The following is an 11,322-nucleotide window of genomic DNA, read 5'->3' on the forward strand; positions in this document are numbered from 1 at the left end:
TATATACCAAGCTCTGAAAGAAAATGGATGCCAGCTGAGAATACTAAACCCAGCAAAATTAAGCTTCAGAATTGATGGTAAAATAAAAACTTTCCATGATAAACAAAACATAAAAGAATTCATAACTAGAAAGCCTGTACTACAAAACATTCTCAATAAAATATTTCATGAAGAAAAAATGAAAGTGAAAACCAGTACAGGGAGAAGGATACTACACTAGAAGGATACTCAATCAAAGGATAAACTAATTCAAAGTAAAAAACAGAAATAAATCAAAATAAAAGAAAATAAAAATAATTTCTCAATAATAACATTGAATATAAATGGCCTAAACCCATCAACCAAAAGACACAGACTGACAGAATTGGATTAAAAGACAAAAGCCAACAATATGCTCTCTTTAAGAGAATCACCTCAAAGGCAAAAACATCCACAGACTGAAGGTAAAAGGATGGAAACAAATATACCATTCACGTGGATCTTGTAAACAAACAGGGCTTTCTATCCTCACATTCAGATAAAGTGGACTTCAAACCAAAGTTAATCAGAAAAGACAGAAGGACATTTCATACTGCTTAAGGGAAGTATACAACAACAAGACATACCAATTGTAGATATTTATGCCCCAAACAATGGAGCATCTACATATATTAAACCAATCCTTCTCAGTTTCAAGAATCAAATAGACCACAACATAATAATAGTAGGTAACTTTAACATGCCTCTGACTCCACTGGATACATCCTCCAAATAAAAACTATAGAAATAAAAAAATATAATTGATAATTTAGATTTTACATACATATATAGAATATTTCACCCATCAATGACTGAACACACTTTCTTCTCAGCAGCACACAGATCTTTCTCTAAGATAGACTGTGTTATGTAAATTATCACATGTTGGTATACAATTATAATATTGTTTTAGCATCTATAGGGCAATTTTGATAGCTCCTTTCCATTAATATTAATTTTTTGTTCTTACTTTTTTCTTAGACTTGTTTTGTTTCAAATTTAGCTTTATCATATAGTTCTGTTTACTCTTATTTTTTCCTTCCTACTCCCTAATCTGAAAATAATTTGATTGTTAATCTAGCTTCTTTCTGATACAAGTACTTTAAGTTATAAATGTTCATCTGAGTACTGTTTCATCCCAGAGATTCTGGTATTTTAAGATATTATTATCATTTAGTTCAAAGCACTTCTTATTTACTTTACTTGTGCTTTCTTCTTTGACCTGTGAGATATTTATAAGTGTGTCATTTAATTTTGAAGTAGTTGACATGTGAGAGTGGGGGTTCTATATTGGTTTCTAATGTAATACATCATGTAGGAAACACAGTCTGCATTATTTCAAATTTGAAAATAAGTAATGGAAATGCTTTTTACGTTGACTATATTGGTTACATATGTGTCAAAACAGATCAAACTGCATACTTCAAATATGTGCATTTTATTATACTTCAATTTTACCTCAATAAAGCTATGAAAAAATTAAAAAGAAATATGCATAATGTAAAGTGAATATTTTGGCTCCTGCTAAAGTACAACTCAGAGATGAAAACAATTCATGGGTTTTGATTAGATCACAAACTATAAACCACGGAGGACAAACAGGTTTCTCCTTTCTCGCCTTCTCTATAGGCTATCTTGAATGAAGAGTAAATAATTCTTAGGCTGTTCCAGCTCAGCAGTGAAGTGTGAAAGCCATTTATTGACATTTGCCATAGACATTGGGAGCACACAGAAAATGGTATTTCCAAACAAGATTACAAGGAAGTAACTACTTGGACCGTGGAGAGGAGAAAAAAATCCCTTCAGTTGTTTTTGAAGAGATTGATATGTAAATATGACCAGAACCAGAAATAAGTGCCTGGCTGCTCACAAAATAAGTGAGAAACAGCTGGAGTTAAAATAAAATTCTTCCCTTTTATAAGTCATCTTTGATGATTTTCAGCATGGTACAGATATTTAAAATTACAAAAGATAAAAAATAACTCACATTTCCTGAAAACAGATGTATAACAATTCTCGAAAACAGGTATTGATTACATATGTACAAAATCTTGTTTATGTAAAACAAGAAAACATCACAACTAGGAAGTTTCAAATGCTCCTTGTATCAAGTGGAGGAAAGGGGTGAAAATGTTCCTGGACAAAGACATACATTCCTTTCAAAAAGGGCAGTATTTCCATATATTTTATATCTTTATTGTACTGGATAATTTGGGCAGTATTTTTATTTGATCTTCACCATCAGGATGGGAATTCACATGACCTAACAATACTAACACCCTTTTATGTACTAAAATTTACTCATTTTATAATAGAAGCAACATTGTTTTTTTAATATAAAATAACTGTTACGATTAATCTAAAAAGCAATATCTCAGTGATTTTCTTAATAAGATACCACAGTTTTAGCAAATTTGCGCCTAAAAAATATTCAAAGAAAAAAATTATCTTAATTGGAGGGAGTATGCACTTACACAAGTTTTGTTGCTATATAAATTTTATTCTCTCTGGCTAAGATTTTTTTACTTACTTTTGATATGCGCAAACATTTCATAGATATGACCACAAAATTTGACCAGATAGCATCTTTTGTTTTAGTTGCCATTTTAGAAATTGGTTTTAAGATTTCCTTAAAGCTTGTCCTGGCATTTAACATATTTTAACCCACATCCATGCATTTAGTCTCTCCAAACACAGCAGGCACAATTTTGTCTTTCATTGAATTAGTTAAGAAAGGTAAAATCTGTTCCATTGTGAATCGCTATTGACAAATCCATGCCAATTCGCTATCAAAAGTAGCTTTTTGCCTATGAAAGAAATAGAAGGTAAATACATAGCTGGGTTTTAAAAGGTTCACTGTCCTCTAGAGTCGCTAAAAAGAAGATTATCCAGCCCCACCTCTGGTTCTACAGAATTGCTTTTTGAGGGGTGGAGCTCAGGGATGAATTCTGAACACACTCCTCAGAAATGCTGAATCGAAATCTACCAAACCATCTAATCTTGGAAAGCAAAATTAGCTTCGCAGTTTTTGACAGTTCTCCGATCTACACATTTCAGTGTGTGGACACCTGCTAAACACACGAGCACAGGTTGGGCGCCCTAAACCCTTTCTTCTGACCTTAACGAACTTCGGGATCGGGCCCGAAGGAGTTAAGATGAATTTACTCAACCTTAACTGTAAAGAATCAAGTTTTCTGACTTCACTGCCCTTTCCCGGGACTGTGGGCGGCGCCCCCATGCAGACTACCGCTGCTGGAAGACAAGCGGAGACTAGAGGCCGGCTGCTGGCAAATCCATCACAAACGTCGCGGCAAGCCGCTGCGCGTGCGCAGTGAGGCAGAGCCTATTTCCTGACTTTTGGAGGAAGTGGCGTTGCATCACTTCCGGCCTCCCTCTAGCTGCCATCTTGCGTCCCCGCGTGTGTGCGCCTAATCTCAGCTGGTCTGCCTGAGACCCCCTGAGCGCCAACCCTAGTCCCCCGCGCGGCCCCATTTCCGCTCCGACAAGGTACAAAAAGGCTCTGGACGCCAGCGTGGGAGGAGGACGGGATCGGGGGCGGGAAGTTCCCTGAAGGAGCGAGACAGGGAGGGACAGGGCTGAGGACAGGAAGGCGATGCGACGGACAGGCGCACCCGCTCAGGCTGACTCTCGGGGGCGAGGTCGAGCCAGGGGCGGCTGCCCTGGGGGCGAGGCGACGCCGTCTCTTCCTCCACCTCGCGGCGGAACCCGAGGACAGGAGCCTCAGGTACCGCGAGGCTTGCGGAGATGCGCCGGGCCGGGCAGGCCCTGGCTAGGCCGAGGCCGAGCCAGGGCCGGGGTGGGGGGAGCTGGACAGGCATGGGGTAGAGCCCTTGTTTAGGGCTGTAAAGGGGGGCGGGGGTTGTGGGGGTGAGAAGGGGAGATGGGTGCTCCTTGAGCTCTCTCCGAGCCGAAATTTGGAGCTTTGCGGGGTGGATTTGGGATTCTGGCCTTGGCCTGTGTAGGACATTTGTTCTACTGGTGTTTTGGGAAATAGCGAGCGTGGAATGCGAGAGTGAGCTTGACTTTTCCATGCTGAGAATTTCCCTTTTTCTAGATGAAAGAAACTATCATGAACCAGGAAAAACTCGCCAAACTGCAGGCACAAGTGCGAATTGGTGGAAAAGTAAGTTTTAGTAGTTTTATTTTTGACATTCTATTTGCACTTAGGATATTGTTGATTTGCCACTTTGCCCATCTTGAGAAAAAGTAGTAAATTCGGGGTGAGGGCGGGAAGTGGAGGTTAGATAAATATGAATGAGACTTGCAGGTTGTATATTAAAAGGGATAAAAGCAGATGAATCGAGAATAAATAAACATTTGAACAAAAAACATTGCTTTTATGTAAATGTTTGCTTTCAGTGTTACAGTGTATAAGTAGAACCAAAATGTTTCCTATTTTTTTTTAGTAGGAAAAAATGTGTCATTTCAGTTAGATCCTTGTCCTCCAGAACTTGACTTGTTTTGGTTTAATTTGTACAAAGTCAGTGGGATTTGTTTGTTCCTTTTCTGTACGGGGATCTAGAACTAGCACATGCTAGGCAAGTACTCTACCACTGAGCTACACTCTCAGCCCTTTTTGTTTTTCAATAGTTTTTCCTATTAATACATAAGTTAGAAGTTTGTGTTATATAAATTAAGACCTTTCTGTAAAGCATTCTGAGCGAAGTGCCCTTCTGGTTAGTTCTGTATTTTCAAGGATATTTGAAAATATCTTTCTATATATTTTGGAGTTTAAGAACAGTGATTGTTTTGAAAGTATTACCTAAGCAGATGTCTTTTCTATTCTGACTTTGCAGTTATGCTAAAACTGAGAGAATGGAAATAATTGAATTTTAAATGATCATTTTGGGGTTAATTGAGTCTCCCTCCTCCCCCTTGTGGATACTGATTGTTCATGGCAGTTCTTTTTGGGACTTGTTTTTCAGATCATTCTCTATGTAATTTACTTAAGTCAGAAGTTTGCTTTAGACAGAAGTCTGCCTAGTTGTATTTTGTATTGTTAGCACATTCCTAGTATTTAACAAGGTGTGGCAGCTTGTTGAAACAGAGCATGTCTTTACTTGGTAAAACTTGTGAGGCTTCCATAGTACAAGTTTATTATCTATTAAATTTTCCAGACTTTAAGCATTTGCCTTCAAGAAGAGTCTATTGTGAAGTAGGCAAAAGTTTAACTTAGGTTAAATAGTTATGATGCAGCTCTGATAAATTACTGGACTTTGCCAACAGTGAATATCCTGATTTCCCCTGCATCCTTCCTTCTGCTGACATTTTTAATCTTCAAGATCCACACTTTTCACGTTAACACATTAGGTGTTTTAGGTGTTTCTTGTCCTTTTCAACAATTACCAGGCTGTAGCCTTTGGAAGCCAGAAAAACTCATCATATTCTTTGGGAACTATCATTGGGATGTTCTATATCAGTATATTTTTAGCTATTATTCCACAGTTTGAGGAATAGTGTTCTTGTGTGCAAGCTTGTTACTCTGATCATTAGGTTTTACTATTGAAAGGCATCATACCAGGGCAAAAGAAACTCTTAAGGTTTTCCAAGATTTTTAAAGCTGACTTTGTATCTTAACATCTTAATACTTGTTAGTTTATATAAAAGTATTTCTGTTGTCATTGTACTATGTAAACATTTTCTATACCTTTTAAAAAATCTATTATGGGATGTGAAATTGAATGAGTTTTGCCTTAGAGTAAGTGATGTTAGCTACTTTTAAGGTTATAAGGATTGATATTATAAAAGCTTTCGATTTCATTATTTAATCAGAACAAAATAACTTAGTAAAAATTGAACTCTGCATATGTGAAATGTATAGAACCTATAGGTGGTTTGCTGGTTTTGTTTTTGTAATCTTACAGGTATCTTTGGAAATGAGGTATCTATCTACACAACCACTTCAGTGTGATTATTATTCTGTTTGGGGGAGGATTTGATAATCATTTTGTGTGTGTGTTCTTTAAACGGTAATTTACTTAAGCCTTTGCTATTTTTAATCTTGAAAAGGTAAAATTTAAGAAGGGAAAAGTCTTTAGGGGGATTTTTAGCCTAGTAGTGGAGTCATTTTTTAAAAAAATATGTAATTAATCTGTGATAAATGCCTAGTATAATAGAAGCATTTTTAAAATACAGAGATGGGAGTGACTTGGCACAGGAGTTTTAGGGAAGGCACAGAAAAGGTAATGGCTTGATAGTGTTTTAAAAGATGAATCAGAAATGGAATAGAGTTTGGGGTTGGTGAGGTGGTTGGTGTCCTTGAGTGTCTTCAGTGAGCTAGATTGGGTAGACAGTGAACAGAATAGATGCCTCCAGAAACTCAGATTATATTTTACAGAAATAAGTTTTATAAGGAAAAGTAAACCAGGATAGAAAGATGAGTATAGGAGTTGCTATTTTATATTTTTAATTGATAAAAGCCTCTTTGATAAGGTAACATAAGAACAGAGTTCTGCAGTGAGGAAGGGAACCATGCAGATGCTAGAAGAGAGCATGTATCACTGCCCTGGGTTCATAGCCTGTTTGGCCTGTTTAAGGAACAGCAAAGAGGTTTATTTGGCTATGGAGAATATGGTCAAGCATAGAGTATTAAGGGCAGTCCAGATCATGTATAGGGGCCTTGTAAGTTAAAATAAGAACTTCAGATTTTTACTCTAGGATTCTGTAGAAGTACATGAAAGATCTATATGATTATTCCACACACTATCTTGCCTGGGAGTATTGTTTTAAATGTTGATTTTTCTTTAACGTAAAAGTAAAAGATAAGTAATTTTGAATGTGGAGCTTTTTAAAATGAAGTTTAATCTAGGTTGATACATGCCACCTCTGATTACTTTTACAGCAGATAGTATAAAAGAACTTAAATGTTAAGGACTTTCAAAGGATTTTTTTTTAAAAAAATCTGACAAAACTTAGAAGCTTAGAAGTTACTAAAAATTTATAAACAGTTCTTTACTTTTTCTCTTTTTGCTTCCGTCTTTACCTTAGTTTGCCTACTTAACTGCATAGTTTGTGGTTATGGTTATTTTCTCATGCAGAACCTAAAGCCAGAAAAGAATTAGAAACTGCTCCCACTTGAAAATGTTTGTTGTTATATTATAAATGTGCTGTTTTCTCCTTTCCTCCCTATATTAGGGAACTGCTCGCAGAAAGAAGAAGGTGGTTCATAGAACAGCTACAGCAGATGATAAAAAACTTCAGTTCTCTTTAAAGAAGTTAGGGGTAAACAATATCTCTGGTATTGAAGAGGTAAGAGTCAAATAAGACTTGGCTGGAAAAAGATTACATGTTCATGAAATTAAAAAAAAATGTAATTCTGTTTTTAGCAAAGTATTTCATATCCCGCTAGACTTTAAAGTTTCTAAAATGTGTTTTTACTCTGTTAACTAATATGAAGGAGATTGTTAAGTTTGAGAGCTATTTGATAACAGATTTCATTGCAGGCAAAATTTCACCTGAACTTCAAAGTGAAATAATAGATTAGTTAGCCAGACTTCAGGTTTTTGTTTTTGCTTTTAAAAGGGCTCTTGAATGGGCATACTAATTTTATTTTTTTCTTTTTAGGTGAATATGTTTACAAACCAAGGAACAGTGATCCACTTTAACAACCCTAAAGTTCAGGCGTCTCTGGCAGCAAACACTTTCACCATTACAGGCCATGCTGAGACAAAGCAGCTGACAGAAATGCTACCCAGCATCTTAAACCAACTTGGTGCAGACAGTCTGACTAGTTTAAGGAGACTGGCTGAAGCTCTGCCCAAACAATGTGAGTTTCCTAGCAGTGGTTTTACTAGGGGTATACTTATTTAGCAGCACATTTTTTTGATCTCAGGACTCAAAGTTGATGAGATTTTTGTTTTTAAATCTGGAATGTGAACTTTAGTCTTAAACACACACACACACACACACACTCTTAACTGATTTTTAAACAAGTGTTCTTGGTGTTCGTAGAATTTATCTAGTTTGTTGTGATCATTATAGTTGATTTAATGGAGTATTTGTTTTGTACTAGTTTGCTTGCTATGAATCAGAACTAAGGATTTTTACCTTTGTTTGCTGGAAATGATGAAAATGTTAATTTTGGACTTTCTGGTAACCACTAATAAGTTAGAATTGATTAAAAGTATATTAGTGTAATTAACTGTTCCATATCATTCATCATTTCTATATGCTGGGAATATTTGGACTCTTGAAGTTATTTTGGAATACATAACAAATACAACAAATTGTTGTATCACTACAGTTGGAATTGCCAATAATTATTAAGAGATGACCTGCCAGTGTTTTAGAGGTTTTAATTACAGTTTGCTAGGGATTTTGTTCAAGACAGAGAGTAGTGTAGTTGAATACATATATATAAAGGGGGAGGATGCAACAACTTTACACTGAGGTATTTTGCTTAAGATTTTGAAGAATGGGAATATAGGAGAAAGTCTGTCTTATTATATGACTTAATATTTAGTCACCCATGTTTTTCTAGGTGTTGACTCACTCTGCCTCATTTTATATTTGTGTTGTTATACATAGATATTAAAAGGTTTTAAGCCATCTTAGGCTCTCAGAACTATAGTAGGCTTTTAAAATATCCCACTGATAATTATAAAGGTCTAGTACTCTGAGATCTCAACCCTCACCCTTGGTTCACATTTTTGTTTGATAAAGGAGTGATGAGGATGATTGCCATTCAAAGACACTTTAAATTTTTTGAATCTTTTATTTTATTTCAGTAAATGTTTGTTGAGCTTTATGCTATCTATGCACAAACAGCAGAGTATCTGACCACTTCATTTGCTTCTTAAAATAATGTTAACCATTAGATGGAGTGTGGGTTTTACCTGTCTGTATCCTGAGGGCTCCTGCCTGCTCTCAGAGCTTATGGTGAGCCAGAGGGATTGAAAAAATGGGTATATAATTTGTTTTGTTAGCCATTATTAATATTCTTGTTGCTTGTAAACATCAGAATATCATGTTATTAATGGTACTGTAGGTAAAATCCCACATGTCACTTGCCATCATGAATATAGATTATAAGAACACTTGGCATTTTATCTATTCTTTTTGTTAATGTTGTTGAAAACCTGGAGAAATATATGTTAATTTGTTTTCCTTTCACAGCTGTGGACGGAAAAGCACCACTTGCTACTGGAGAGGATGATGATGATGAAGTTCCAGGTAGGATCCTTCACTTGTGGTTATCTTAGCAAGGCAGAACAAAGAGTCTTCACAGATAAACTACCTTGGAGATGGGGGTGTGGGAAGTGAGGGGCAGGGGACATGGAATGAAAACAATAATGGAGTGTTTTTAACTAGGACTTAATGTTTATTGGCTCGACCTGTTTTCTGTTTGGGATCTCAAGAAAGTATAGGTATATAACCTTAAATATTAAATAAGTAGGTATATATTTTGTGACCTAAGTGTAATGATCTGTGGATCAGAAATAACCTTTGGTTCCTACTTAAAAATTTGTGAGTGTTGGTCTGGGGTTGTGGCTCAGCGGTAAAGTGCTCACCTAGCACGTGTAAGGTGCTGGGTTCAACCCTCAGCACCACATAAAAATAAATAAATAAAGATATTGTCCAGCTACGACTAAAAAAAAATTTTTTTTTTTTTTTAATTGTGAGTTCATGAGAAAGCATGGAGAAGTTGCTTAATTATCTTGGGATATAATAAAATCTGTGGCAGAATAGCTTCTTTGGTAATCTTGAAGCATTTTTCTCTTTATTATTGGATAATTTACTTTGTTCTAAAACAAATAATGAATTGAGCAGGAGAATCACTAATATTGCCACTTGGCATAAACAAGTGCATAAGAGCCCAAGAAAACTTTAAAATCATGTGTCACTGTCATGGTCTTCTTTGGTTCTGCTTCCCCATATTGATTGATGCATTGCACTGTTTATTTTCTTTTAATGGGAGGGGAATAGAGAGGGTATAAACATTTAAGTGTGCTTATTAAATCATTGTCAAATTAATAGCTTTCTTTGGTATTAGTTATATGCCAAAACATGCAGTTCTCAATGTACCAAGTAGATAGTGGCCTCTGGAAATAATGACATGTGTTTAAATCTGAGAGCATTTTCTTATCTCCTGTTAAGATTTGATAATTGTTTGTAGAGTGGCTTTTTTCAGAATTTTTTTCCCCCCTAGATCTTGTGGAGAATTTTGATGAGGCTTCTAAGAATGAGGCAAACTGAACTGATCAACTTCTGAAGAAGATAAACTTGAAGAAGTTACTGGGAGCTGCTGTTTTATATTATGACTGCTTTTTAAAATTGTTTTGTTTATGGATCTGATAAAATCTAGATCTCTAATATTTTTAAGCCCAAGCCCCTTGGACACTGCAGCTCTTTTCAGTTTTTGCTTATACACAATTTATTCTTTGCAGCTAATTAAGCTGAAGAAGCCTGGGAATAAAGTTTGAAACAAAGGTTAATAAAGTTCTTTGCCTAGTAAATGGTTTTATTTATTTCATTGACAATGACCCATGCCCAGCAAGCAAAGTTGTTAATGGAAAACTAAACATTGGCATGTTATATGACTGATAGCCTTTGATGAAATATAATCAAAGATTTTAAAATATAGCATAACATAACAAAGGTGATATAAAACTCTCATGCTTGAAAACTTGGCACTCCACAAGCCCTTAGGGTTTCTATGGTTTAACTATATGGTTTGAATATACTTGTAGGTAAGCAAAGGGTTTTTTTTCTCTTAATATTATCTGTCTTCATTGTAACATATTAAGAACCTTATGTGTATTATCTTAATTTTTCCCACTTCATCTTCAATTTATGAAGTAGGAACTTTGTACTTCTATTCTGTAAATACACCTTGAAATTCAGATTCTGTATCCCTTCTTTGTAGAATAATCCTTTTATGAAATGATTGAAAAAAAAGTGTTTCTAGTAGGAATGTCTCCTGGATCACTTTGTATTTTTACTAAGTGATAATCCTATAAATGGCCAGGGCTAATTTTTAAAAGTGTTATCATACAGTAGAATTGAGAGTATATACAGGTGTAAGAGTTATAACATGTAATGTATACTGTGACCAGTGTCAGGATACTTATAGTTCCATCACCCCAGGAAATTCCCTTGACTTAAAGAATTACTGGAAATTTTGTTGAAGCAGCTATACAACTAAAAAAATTACAAATCATAATGAAATGATTGGGCCATGCTTATAGCTCAGTAGTAGAGCACTTGCTTCTCATATGAGGCCCTGTGTTCAATCCTCAGCACCACATAAAAAATAGATAAAAATAAAGATATTCTGACAACTAA

General features: G+C 35.5%; 1 protein-coding gene across 2 annotated transcripts; it reads left to right on the forward strand.

The window, feature by feature from the left end:
- Positions 1 to 3,404: 3,404 nt before the first annotated feature.
- On the forward strand, positions 3,405 to 10,493 carry Btf3 (basic transcription factor 3). 2 transcript variants are annotated; one of them, XM_076857140.1, is made up of 6 exons: positions 3,405 to 3,525; positions 4,094 to 4,162; positions 7,174 to 7,287; positions 7,603 to 7,804; positions 9,154 to 9,210; positions 10,187 to 10,493. In XM_076857140.1, exons 2-6 carry the CDS (start codon positions 4,094 to 4,096, stop codon positions 10,231 to 10,233), a joined length of 489 nt encoding a protein of 162 aa, XP_076713255.1. In that variant the 5' UTR covers positions 3,405 to 3,525; the 3' UTR covers positions 10,234 to 10,493. The 2 variants fall into 2 exon arrangements, with proteins under 2 accessions (XP_076713255.1, XP_076713256.1); XM_076857141.1 differs by lacking the exon at positions 3,405 to 3,525 and adding an exon at positions 3,592 to 3,763.
- Positions 10,494 to 11,322: the final 829 nt, after the last annotated feature.

Source organism: Callospermophilus lateralis, chromosome 5 (genome assembly GCF_048772815.1).
Source record: "Callospermophilus lateralis isolate mCalLat2 chromosome 5, mCalLat2.hap1, whole genome shotgun sequence".
Taxonomy (NCBI): Eukaryota; Metazoa; Chordata; class Mammalia; order Rodentia; family Sciuridae; genus Callospermophilus; species Callospermophilus lateralis.

Excerpts from the sequence above, each read along its gene's own strand:
- Btf3 (XM_076857141.1), top strand. The coding sequence starts at position 3,632 with ATGCGACGGACAGGCGCACCCGCTCAGGCTGACTCTCGGGGGCGAGGT. Across the intron at positions 7,288-7,602 it reads ATATCTCTGGTATTGAAGAG|GTGAATATGTTTACAAACCA; the intron begins GTAAGAGTCAAA and ends TTTTCTTTTTAG. Across the intron at positions 9,211-10,186 it reads TGATGATGATGAAGTTCCAG|ATCTTGTGGAGAATTTTGAT; the intron begins GTAGGATCCTTC and ends TTTCCCCCCTAG.